Source organism: Henckelia pumila, chromosome 3 (assembly GCF_033568475.1).
Source record: "Henckelia pumila isolate YLH828 chromosome 3, ASM3356847v2, whole genome shotgun sequence".
Lineage (NCBI taxonomy): Eukaryota > Viridiplantae > Streptophyta > Magnoliopsida > Lamiales > Gesneriaceae > Henckelia > Henckelia pumila.
Genome location: NC_133122.1, coordinates 30446396 through 30458968, shown reverse-complemented (window position 1 = coordinate 30458968; position 12573 = coordinate 30446396). Strand labels below are relative to the sequence as shown.

General features: G+C 31.5%; 2 protein-coding genes across 3 annotated transcripts; one reads left to right on the top strand and one right to left on the bottom strand.

Moving 5' to 3' along the window:
* The first annotated feature begins 163 nt into the window (after positions 1–163).
* Positions 164–5153, top strand: LOC140886557 (protein CONTINUOUS VASCULAR RING 1-like). Of its 2 annotated transcripts, none has more exons than XM_073293194.1 (7): positions 164–577; positions 1345–1397; positions 2041–2150; positions 2427–2594; positions 2679–2776; positions 3427–3553; positions 4818–5144. In XM_073293194.1, the coding sequence occupies exons 1-7, from the start codon at positions 398–400 to the stop codon at positions 4898–4900; spliced, it is 819 nt and encodes a 272-aa protein (XP_073149295.1). In that variant the 5' UTR covers positions 164–397; the 3' UTR covers positions 4901–5144. The 2 variants fall into 2 exon arrangements, with proteins under 2 accessions (XP_073149295.1, XP_073149296.1); XM_073293195.1 differs by lacking the exons at positions 164–577; positions 1345–1397 and adding exons at positions 1429–1725; positions 1826–1862 and having other exon boundaries at positions 4818–5153.
* Positions 5154–6962: 1809 nt separating this feature from the next.
* On the bottom strand, positions 6963–10211 carry LOC140891136 (uncharacterized). Its single transcript, XM_073299458.1, has 9 exons — positions 10059–10211; positions 9881–9937; positions 9619–9716; positions 9399–9468; positions 8655–8703; positions 8397–8485; positions 8231–8278; positions 7316–7375; positions 6963–7226 (listed from the first exon to the last, which is right to left on the bottom strand). Exons 1-9 carry the CDS (start codon positions 10116–10118, stop codon positions 7116–7118), a joined length of 642 nt encoding a protein of 213 aa, XP_073155559.1. The 5' UTR covers positions 10119–10211; the 3' UTR covers positions 6963–7115.
* Positions 10212–12573: the final 2362 nt, after the last annotated feature.

Here is a 12573-nt window from a genome sequence, read left to right as displayed (position 1 = left end):
CAAGGGTTTTGACTTTTGATATTCAATTTATGAATTTTACATGTTTACTTTAAAATATTACATATAACCCAACTTTTTAATAAACATCTAAATTTATAAGGGTTTATATTTCTCAAAATCATATAAATAAACTCCATAAAAATTCGGATAAGTTCGTATTAATCTATAAATAAAACTGAAACTCTCTTAGTAGTCTCAATTCAAACCCCTAGGAATCGTAGGCAACTCTAGAAATGCTAATAATATTCAGCAATTGAGAAAGTAAACTGCGCGTAATTGAAGTTAGCAAAGTAGTAATTAAAGCTTAAGCTTAAAGTGGAAAAAGCAGAGAGAAGGCGAAATTTGCAAGACTCGAGGAAGAATTCAATCGTGGGTTTTTGGTGTTGGTGTGTGAGTGATGGGAGATGAGAAATCTTTAGGGATAATGGGGAGCAGCAGTAGAGATAGGGATCGAGAGCTTCTGATTCCGGTGGCGGATTCTATCGACCACCATCAGCACCACGATGACGACGGCGCTTCCTCCTCCTGCAAGCCCTCCCTCTCTGCTTCTTCCTCTCACCATCATTCTGGCTGGGAGGTATTGTTGTTTGCGTTCTGTTTGTGTTCAACTTTCCCATTTTAGGGTTTACCTTGTTAGTGCTGGTCCGAGTCGTTTGATTTATTTGATTGGATGGACTTTTCGGGAGGTGGTTGTTTTTGCGGTGTTCAGCAATGACGATTGGAGGGCTTGTTTAATTGCTGTGACTGAAAGCTTGGTGTTTTCATGACATCGACAGATAATTTTGAATGAAAAATGATTTATGAGATATTGTTTAGTTAAGTGTAGATTGTAAAAGGGAACCTGCCAAATTTGGTTTCTATAGTTCGATTATTCGGTTGTGGAATTTAATTATCATGCATGCATTTCTAAAACCTCGAGGCGAAATGCTTGGCCTAGCTACAATTGTTGAAGGTGGACTCGTTTTGATGTATCTCATCTTATTCAGGATGAGAGTGAGAATGTAGCTGGCGTGTGAAAGGTTCAATTGTTTTTTTTGTTTTTGATCATCTGTTCCAAATTAGAAGAGAGGAGAGGTCCAAGTATAATTATCTTCAGTTTTTCAGAAATGTTTAAAAGGGGTTTCAACTATTTATTGGCCCCGTGAATTTAATTTCACGAGGAAGACCACTTGAATTTGGAAATATATTTGTTAGGTTTGCGTGTAACTTGGGCTTGTATCGTCGGAGTTATGTTAATGTGTTTCCTTTATGGCGTAAAATTTGGAAAGTAGCACCTCCATAGAATCTGTGATTCTTCCTGTGACGGATAGTGAAATATTATCACCCGTCTTGCTTACTGTGCAGGCATTCTACAAAGTCGTGAGGAGTTGGGCGTCAAAGAAATTTATGACTGGATGGTAATTGTTATAAAACCCTGTTTTCTGCAATATGTGTTTTAAGGTACAAGGATATTGGAAAACATACAATTTAAGAACCTGCTTAGACAATCAGTTGTTTAGATAGTTGTGCTGTTGCTATTCTTTTAGTTCTGGTTGTCTTAATATATGCATGTTTCATCACTTAGTATATTGTAAGTTAAAGCCTTTCTTGATATACTAAACAAACTGAGGAGGTTTGATCTGTTCATTGATGTCCGTGTGTCTAATAGAATGTGCAAGACCTTAGGTTCGAAGGCAAGATCATACAGATTATTTGTCTTTGAGATAGTAAATTATCATTGTAAAGGTGAGGCTTTATAATAATTTTTGATGCGACTATGCGAGCATTATTTTCATTTTGTTACGCCATCTTCTTCACCAAATCTCATTTTTTTTCTTGACAACAGATCATTCATTTGCAAAGAAAAAGGTCTTTAAATTCTTGTAAGTTGTTAGTATATAAATTGATAGTATTGTGAATCGAGCTTGTTAGGCTGTGAGAGAAGATGAACTACTAGAGGAACACAATACACTTTTTACTAGAGGATTAAATAATTTCTATCTAGAGCGATCCTTTTTGTTGCGACAAATTTTGCTTACTATTTTGATTTGCACTTTGCAGTGTCATCCTCTTTCCTATAGCAATAACTTTCTACATTACATGGTGGTTTATTCATTTTGTGGATGGCTTCTTCTCTCCAATTTATGCCCAACTAGGGATCAACATATTTGGTAAGCTTGCCGTTCCATCGTGATGAAAAAAAAAGGAATAAATTATTAATCATTTTGATGATATGCGTTGATTCGGTGCATTAATGCATTCATTTCCTGTCTTAATTTAAGTTCTCTCGCTGAACTACCCATTTGAAGCCTTAACGTGTTTTGTTTTCTTTAGGGCACCTTCTGCTGCTGTATCATATATCCATGGTTAACAACTAGGCATCCAGATAAATGTCTTTTCGTCTCACGTCTTTTGGTTCATTGACATTTGCTACTTGTTATGTTTAGGTCTAGGATTTGTTACCTCAATCACTTTCATTTTCTTGGTTGGAGTATTTATGTCATCATGGTTGGGGACTTCTACTCTGAGCCTTGGAGAGTGGTTTATTAAGCGAATGCCATTTGTTCGTCACATTTACAATGCCTCCAAGCAAATTAGTGCAGCCATATCCCCAGGTACACTTTTTTTTCCTTCTTGCATTTTTCTTGTTGATAGATTGTTTTGGCATGGATCATAACTTTTTTCCAATTTGATTGCAGATCAGAACACTCAGGCTTTCAAGGAAGTGGCCATTATAAGGCATCCGCGTATTGGTGAATATGCATTTGGGTTCATAACTTCATCTTTGACCCTCCAGGTCTGCCATGTTTTGCATCCTTTTTATTTAGCATTGCCGCATCTGTTATTTTTGTCTTCAAACTTGTTCTTTTTCTGCATCTGAGTTAATTTTTGTGGATATTAAATTATTAATAGTTCATTTCTCCGGTTTATCAAGATAATCTGATTGTCATTTCCTAAATATTTGTTTACATAGTTGCTCTATAAAGACCCATAAAAAATGATGGTAGAGGGATTTCCACTTCTACAATGCTGATGTAATAACATTTTACCGCTTGTCTCCTGTTCTTATTGTTGATTGTGATATATAAACCATCTCAAGAAGATTGTCTCGTCTCATTTCATGTAATGTTTGTTTTTGGATTGTTGCCTTGTATGGTACCTCTTGATAACTTTCTCTCTGTGAATCCTATGATTTAATATTTGAAATGGTGGGATGAGTAGGACTCGATACAATTTTAGAACGTTTTAGTGTCTCTAAATTGTTTTTCCTTTGTATTCAGGTTTGGACTTGAATGATTTACTTCGTAACCACTAAAATAATGGCATCTCACTAAATGTGGTGATGGAATATAATATATGGATATTGCTTCTTTTTTTAATCTTTGAAGTCAATAGATCCACTGTTTTTTTAATCAAAGTTTGCACAAATTTTGTTTATGATTCCAGAATTATTCAGGAGAAGAAGAGCTATGCTGTGTTTATGTCCCAACAAACCATCTTTACATTGGTGATATATTCTTGGTCACTGCCAAAGATGTTATAAGACCAAACCTATCTGTTCGAGAAGGGATTGGTATGATGTCTGTGTCATGAATCTTCTGTCTGCTAATTTTATCCTCAAAATTTTTTTGCCTTCATGTGGTATTTTACTTTTCAAGGATGCATTTCAATACCTGAGGGCATATATTTCTATTTCATAAGTGCATGTGTTTTATAACTCTTGGATCTCGGATAGCAGTCTAACAGTGTCAGGTAAACCGGAGATTAGTAATTTGAGATGCCTGCCTGCAGTCGCGGCTCTCACTAGAGTAAATTTTGATAATTATCTCTTGGGAAGTTGAGCTAAGTTAAAGTCTAGATTTGTGTACTCAAAAGTCCAAATTATAGAATTAGGATAATGAATCGCTTAATAATGATTAATGACTATGACAGGAAAACATTTGTCCGTTAAAGCACATTTGTTTTATAAACTTTTGAAAGACCATTTTATATAAATGCCCGCAATAATTTCCTTGATAAGTGTGACACATTTTTACGAAAAATAATATTAATTGTTTTAAATCTGTACTTACTTTACATCATCAATTCTATATGGGCAAATTTGGGGGAATAACCTTGGTCAAACTTCATTTTTTAAAAATAACTCTCCCCAAGTGTATTTGAGTTCATTCAAATACACAGGGGAAGATTATTTTGGAAAAAAGAAAATGATTGACCAAGGTGGCAAGGTTATTTTGCTAACTATCCCCTAAATATATATATATAAAGAAACATTTTTTTTAATAATAGGAGGTGGATCGAGAAAGTGATGTGATATAAATGCTTGTATATTAATCAACGTCAAATGTGTATCCTTTACACTCCCTTTTAGTAGATTAGTAGATGGCCTCTTAAGTTCAAGGCATTGGTGAAGCTTTTTGAGTAAATGTAAAATGATACCATAGCAATAGTAGAGGAAATTTAACGAATTTGAATTGCTTAAAAATGTTAAAAAAATATCATAGTGCAATTCATTACATAATGTTTATCGATACCATGCTGCCGATAACTTCAAATCAAGGTGATAACGCTTTACCCATAGGTAATATTATTATTTCTCTGGTATTAGAAGGTGTTTTAGCTTTTATTGATTAACACTGCTGCCATGCAATAAATAGAGATGTGACATATCCTTGTTACCTTACCACTTATGTAAAAGAGAAAACAGGGGGAGGTGTTGAGATGCAAATCCTTGATATTAGCTCAAGAATTCTTGAGGCCTAATAGTACTTTAATACGTAGTTCTTCATTACCATTGGAGCCCTACTGTATGTTTACTATTTGTTTGTTATGTGCAGAAATTGTCGTCTCTGGTGGCATGTCAATGCCCCAGATATTGTCTACCTTGGATCCAAGAATTGTTCAAGTCGATAGAAACTGAAATGAGTGAAAGTGGATGTGGACATAACATTTTCTCTACTTTATGTGTTTGTAGATTAGCCGCTGGCACGTTCTCATAGTTTTCTTGGGATAGCATCTTAAATTAACAGATTTCTATCACGTATGTAACTATTATTCAAAGTTTATGCGAAATTATAAGGACTCATTTTGTTATTTTCCGTTTTGACGGTGAGACGTCCAGCTTTCAAGTTTATCAATGTGTTAGGCTTCTTGTCCTTGATTTCTTCATGGTTTCTGGTATAGCATCGTTGATCCAATCATTTACGAGGTGAGTTGTATGCTTCTGGTTATGACTGGTCCTCATCATTACTCGGGAAGGAACAACTAAATCAGTGTGATAGATAAAAATTAATTAGTCCAAATGCGTTATCCATTCTTGTTCCTCTATGGAAGTATTGTGGAGACCATTTCAATCTCTCTACATGCATTGCTATCTATCTATATACATCTCCATTTCATATCAAATCATCGGCATCGGTTTATTCCACCCGTACAACTTCATGATTTCGTTAGTTACATATGACATGGTTGTTTTACAAGGTGATGACTGATCTTTTTAGCCCGATAACCACGGCCCACGTCGAGGGAATGATTTTAAAATATTTTGAGTCCATCGATGGTTTTCTGGTTTGAATCGTTGCTGGAAGAAGTTATTACGAGTTCTTAACTTCTTATTAATGAGAAGTAGCGAGTCTTGATCGGTTGGCACTGTATTACTCCATAAATAAAGAGGTTGGTTGGGAATGTTAGCTGTCTTGTCCTATTTCAAGTTGTAATAATAGCATGAATAAAATAACTTGTGTTATATAATTAGACGAAACACAACATATTTGGTAAGAAAGACATTGGATTATTAGCTGTATTGTACCGAATTGTCTACTTTGAAAGAAGTATAGTGTTGCCCGTGAAGGCAATGTCAACTTCAATTGTTGCAATATCTATATCCTTACTATATAATTACAATAGAAACCTTTTAATTAGCTAACTTTTAATTAATTGATAAATCTTGAGATAAAATTACAATGTTATCCTAACTAACTTCCTAACAAAACCAAAATTTTTAGACAAATTAATCATTTTTATATGACCTTTTTTTTTTGTTTTAACCATTAAATGTTATCTTATTTATCAAAATGATACTCGCTATTTTTTTTTGTACTTTTAAATTTTTAGATTAGATAGTTAACACTCTTAAACTTTTGATATCTAATTCATCATGTAAATTCTAAAAATAACATGAAAATAAATTAGCATTAAAAAAACTTATGTATATACACGCATCACATGCAAAGGAACGCTAGTTATTATATAAAGGTTAGATCCATTTTGAAATTGTTTTGGTTCGGCTCATTACATCAATGTAAATTTTCAAAAATAACTTTCAAACCATTCTAATAACTAGTAACCCTTGGCAAACACCATGTAATATTATAGTTTTTTTCACAATTAATTCAATTTTTTCAAACAAATTATAATATTTTTTCAAATAAATTATAACATTATAATGATAAATTGTAGTGCAGAGTGGTAATGCAATTTGAAATGACTTCAATTGAGTTATATCTTAATTGTAAAAATTAATAAGGGATTAACTATAATTTGAAATAATATAATCGAAAAAAGTAAAAAGACAAAAGAGCTACACTATAATTTAAAATGATGATTTTTTTAAGGGGAAAAAAAAAAAGAAGAGGGGAAAAAAGGAAATTAAAACATAACACAAATTTGGCTCTGGAAAACCTTATCGCACTTGATAATATAGTAAGATTGCATCATATCACAACTTTGAGACGCAAATATGAATTTTTTTTTTCTTCTCTTTACGGAGTGAATATGATTTTTTTGGTAGTGGCTTAAAGAGTGTTTACGATCTTTAAAAATAAATGATTGTAGATTTTTCTTAACAAAATTTGTGAAGAAAAAAATTCATAATCACTTATTTTTAGTGGTTGCAAACACTCTCTTGACAATGTTTTTGAAATTAAATTATGGGGTATAAAGTAGTCAAGCTACTCATTCCTTTTTTTCTAGATCCGTCTACAAGTACAAAGGAACCGTATCATTTTGCTCATCATCGATTAAATTTAAATCTGCAAAAGTATAATCATCCACCCACTCAAGATTTCAATACAGAGTACACGATCAGCTATAAGAAACAACTTATTTTCTAAGAAACAATATTTGAATTTGAAATTCTACAAGTGCTTAGTCGAACTTGTTTTCGGAACAAACCGCCACAGGTCCACAGCAACGTCAACTTCCTTTTTCTTGTGAAATTTGTACAGTTGGGGAACATCGAATCGGAGCTAAGAAAGAAAGGGGTGGGTTTCTCATAAATGTGAGTTGTACAAAAGCTAGCATACTACCAGAGAGACAGAAGTCAATACTTAGATACCTCACACAAAACTTCTGCACTGACTGCATTATAATCTCGCAAGGCCGTTCTTTTGACATGCTGCAGTCACAATAGATCAAGACAGGTAATAAAACACTGTATTATAAGTGATATCATGAGAAACAGTATGATGCGCTGCTAAGAATAAAGTTCATTATAAATATATTTAAACAGAAAATGGATGCTACAGGCAGATAAATTGAGGTAGAAAACTAGATGTGGAAAGCACCGAACTTTGTCAGTATCAAGGAAAGTGGTGCAGAACTGGAGAATATTGGCATGTACAGGGAGCGAAAAAGCCAGAGTCGCAAACAGAAAGAAGCTAACTTAACTCGGGAACAAGCCTGGAAATGCTCCACAACTACATACCTATAAACTAACCCATACAAGTTTTGTCACAACTGGACCGGATGATAAAACTAAGACAATCACAAACAAAGAACATAAACTCAACCCGTTACAGCACCCAAAATTAAATTATGCACATCCCTCTGCTGCTCATTCCACAATTTTCTTCCCAAGATTTACTTTCAGGTGAATGACAGAACTTTATTCCTCGTAAACACTTTAGTTCAATATATGTAAGGTAGAGAACACACAGCTGATTGGCCAACATCAAGCCTTTAAATAATTGATGAAAAGGATGATTTGTTGGCCAGCCATGCAGGATACTTCGCAGAAAATGAATCCAAAAGTCAAGCAGTTAACTTGGTCATTTAAAAAGAAGCAAATCCTCAGAGTTCTGATACCAAATGAATAGAAACTGATTTATGATTCATTAATAAAAATTGCCATGACAAGTGGCTGCAATTTGGAAAGACAACGTGAAAATTTAATCACAATTCATTGCATATCAAAAGACGAAAACAAATTCAAACATAAATGATCTCAGATTCATTAAAAACACAAGCTTACGTCTCTTGTTGTGCTCTTGTGCAACGAATAAACTGCTTGAGAAGCAACCTGACATGTAGATATAAAAAGAAAAACAGATAGATCAGACAAAAAAAATGTAGCCATGGAGGTCTCCTCACAACATTATTACCAAAAAACACATTGTGAAACTGTAGTCATGGGTTACCTTCAACGCTGTGGAGAGAAATTCCATGTCAGCTCCTTTCTTTCTAGTTCCAAATGGAGGATTCAGTACAACAGTATCCACAAATCCACCTATACAAAGGTCGGAACTATTCACACATACAGCATAAACAATTTTGGTTGTCTAGCAATTTATAAAGGTCTTCTAAGACTCTCATTCAAGAGATATTCATCGATGTAACAGATATGTATTAATTAATACTTTTGTATTTTGGTTAGGTGGATCCAGAGAAAGAACTACCTCGCCATCTTAAGTGCCTTATATCAGATTGGATGAAATCCACGTCTAACTGCAAATGCAATTCATCATGAACAGAAAATAAACATTGTCAAACCTTTCAAATTCAATCACATAAGAGCATCATGTTTTTCCAATTAGGAGAAGTCTGGCCTCTCTAAATAACGGCAAAAATAAAAATGAAACTAGACAAATTTTAGTGCATACTAACCAACTTATTGTTGGAATTTGCATAAATTCCAAAACATGCATAGCTGAAATTAAATAATGAAATATTAACTTTCAATGCAAACCTCAAAGCTTATATGAAGATGACGCTGCCTTGAAACTGCAAGACAGAAAACAAAAAAATCTAGATTTGTTGCTAGCTTTAAAAGAACATACTTCCTATGGGATGTCGTCATGGAGAGATATTTTCCCTTTTTTATGTATCTTGAATTTCTAATTAGTTCAGGGATAAAATCCAATTAAATACTAGTGTCCAAGTGGGACTTGTGGTTTTCTACACGAGACAGAAGTGATGGAGATTCAAAAGCAAAACCCTATCTTCAACAACCATAATCACCAATAACTGACTCATTCAACAATCTAGAGTGCTCTAGACAAGGTATAGGTATTCATTTCGGCCAATTGAACCTTCTCGAACTGTTCCATTTTAACCGGTTATCAGAAGTTGAGCTCTATTGATAAACATGTATCAACGGCCTATCAGCTTTAACCAGAAGCAAAGCACATGTAAAACCAGACCTCGAGTTCATCTGCATTTGAGGAAGCAATTTCTATAGATTCGGCATCAATATCAATCCCAATAACATGCCTGATCAGATAAAGCAAGGATCAACATCCCGCATGTTTAAAAAAAAAAACAACTCAATCCCAGAGCTGGAATCAGATAAGTTTAAGATACGTACTGCAGCATAACCATGGCACATAAGCAGAAACACTAAAAGATAACTTATTCACTTACTTTGCACCTAAAAGAGCAGCAGCTAGTCCCAGCGTACCACATCCACAACCAAAATCTGCCACAACCTTATCGTTCACATCCCCAAAAGAATTCTCCGCCTAATTTGACGCAAAATACAGAATCTATTCATAACCATAAGGTAGCTATATACAAAATTAACATAAATGGCAAACAAAAAAGAATAAATTCAGCACATGAAGAAAAGGGCATTCGCTAAAAGTAGAAAAAAGGAGAAGAATAAAAAAACATAGAGGATCTTTACAGTGTAGAGCAACCGAGATGCAATGTGGGGTCCTGTCGGATATTGTTCCAATTCAATCTGTTTTATCAAAAGAGACTCCAATGCATTAATCCACACTGATCATAATGTACAGGACGAACAAATAAACTTGCATCCGCACAAAGAAAACCCCATAATAAGCAAGAAAATTTTCAAGAACCTTGGGGTTTTCGAACTGTTGCAGAGAACCAAGGTAGCTCTCCAGCTGCTTCAGCTTCATCTTCTGCTTCGGGAAGCTAAGCGCGTGCCCTAGGATGAATGTTTTGGGAAATCTTTACGCAGATTTTGTCTGCGAGGTTACAAAATCTTGAAATTTAAATTTATTTTTAAAAAAAATTGAATTCTGTCTTCTCAAAAATATAATTAATTATAATGTCAAAAAATATATATAATTAATTATTGGTAAAAATGCACGCTAATGAGTTCAAATTAAAATTCAGAAAGAGACGTAAAATGGTTGATAAATCCAAAACTATCACATGCCAATAAACATATTGGATGATTCAATCTTAATTTATCACTATTTTAAAAAAATTATTTCCAATTTACAACTATTAAGGATATAGTAAAACTTTTATTTACAAATTTTCGATTGAGAGAATGATTAATCAACATATTTTAATACTTAAATGAAAAAATGATGCATGACACTAATATTTTGTAGAATTTAAGCTAAACATTAACAAAACAAAGATGAGTAATCAATCAATATTTTATGTATCACGTCAATAAATGTATAATGGAGTATCAAACTCAAATATTTTACTTACAAAACTCGTACATTTATCTAAGTTCGTTGTTCTACGATTACAAGTAAATATTAACATATGTTTTCGGATATAGATATTAGACCTCGAATAATATCGGGTTGGGATATTATCGAACTCAAAAGTCTCAAATGAATAATTCGGGGTTGTTTCGGATCCTTTTTAGATATCCGACCGGATATGGGTTACCACTTGCCTACTATTTTTTTATTTTCAAGTTTTTGAATTTATTTCGGATGGCATAACACCACATGACCACAATGCTTCAAATCTATATATATATAATAACTGAGTTTTTGCTAAATATAGTAAAATCCCGCCAAAAACTTTTAGCTAAAACAGGAAACAAACTTTATTTAATTCTATTTATATGTTTAATGCACCGAAATTCATTTTAAATATTACTTATTTAGAAATAGTTTTCATTTTAATATATATCTATATATATAATGCACAAATATAATTGATTCAAATTAACTTACTTTATAATAATTTGATTTGCCAAAAACTTACGATTAAATTGGTAGATATTAATTAATACTATAAATATAATAATAAATCAATTTTCAATTTAAAATTTGCTTAATCACTTTATACAAATATAATTAATTATTTGAGTTCATATATATTTCAAAATCTCTTACAATACTATAAATAATAATGTATAAATGTATTATATAACAAATTCTTTCATTTAGTATTTCGAATTTGCTTCATAAACAATTTTATACGGAATTAAATTCGTCTGAATACATGCTCCTAACGCCAACAAACAAACTTTTCAAAAAATTATCATATATATGTGAAATCTTCAATAAATGCTATAATAATAATAATAATAATAATAATAATAATAATAATAATAATAATAATAATAATAATAATAATACAACAAAATTTTGAAGATTTCCCAATTATATATAAAATTTTCAATAAATGATAAAATTTTTGTAATTTATAATTAAAATTTATATGGGTCAAAATTCATCTGAAAATTTGCTTCAAATCAAATTTTGAAACAAAGTACCACATATATGGGAAATTTTAATAAATGCTATATTTCAATAATAATACAACGAATTTATAATATTTCTCAATTACATATAAAATGTTCCATAAATAATACAATTTAACTATTTTAGAATTAAAATTTAGAAAGTTTACAGAATTAAGGAGGTTAAATTTGCTTAAAAAAATACATAAGATAATATTATTTGCAGAAAAAAATTGATTCGTTTTAAAATATTTACCATATTTATAAGAAATACTTATATCATTTGAGATAATCTTTAAATGGACATACCAATTTTATGTGATTACATTAAATTATTTATCTTAGTTGAGATAACTCTTACTAATAAAAAATATATATAAAGATATTATAAAAAATCATATATTATTTTTCTATCAAAATTTTTTAAAAATAAATATTTTTCAAAAAATTTAAATTTTTGTCGATTAATAAATTTGATTAAAAATGTTAATTATTTTTTAGAATATGTTAAGAAAATTTATATCAAGGTTCTAATTAAGATACATAATATAGATTTATGGAAAGTCAATACACCAAATATTCTAGACGACGCTCTTTTAAAAAGTTTGAAAATGTAATATATATATATATATATATATATATATATATATATATATATATATATAATCTATATATATATAATAACTGAGTTTTTGCCATTTTTAGCAAATTTCCGCCAAAACTATATTGCCAAAAACGGAAATAAAAAATTCCATACTTAAATTGCAATATTAACTTAATTAAAAATTGCATAATCTTTGCATATTTATATATACATATATATAAATTAAAACTTCCATAATCTTTGCATCTTTTATATACATATACATATACATATATTTACAATATTTTTTTTCCAAACAATATTTATGTAT

Excerpts from the sequence above, each read along its gene's own strand:
- LOC140886557 (XM_073293194.1), top strand. The coding sequence starts at position 398 with ATGGGAGATGAGAAATCTTTAGGGATAATGGGGAGCAGCAGTAGAGAT. Across the intron at positions 2,151-2,426 it reads ACTAGGGATCAACATATTTG|GTCTAGGATTTGTTACCTCA; the intron begins GTAAGCTTGCCG and ends TGTTATGTTTAG. Across the intron at positions 3,554-4,817 it reads ATCTGTTCGAGAAGGGATTG|AAATTGTCGTCTCTGGTGGC; the intron begins GTATGATGTCTG and ends TGTTATGTGCAG.
- LOC140891136 (XM_073299458.1), bottom strand. The coding sequence starts at position 10,118 with ATGAAGCTGAAGCAGCTGGAGAGCTACCTTGGTTCTCTGCAACAGTTC. Across the intron at positions 9,938-10,058 it reads AACAGTTCGAAAACCCCAAG|ATTGAATTGGAACAATATCC; the intron begins GTTCTTGAAAAT and ends TTGATAAAACAG. Across the intron at positions 8,279-8,396 it reads TTCTCTCCACAGCGTTGAAG|GTTGCTTCTCAAGCAGTTTA; the intron begins GTAACCCATGAC and ends TCTACATGTCAG.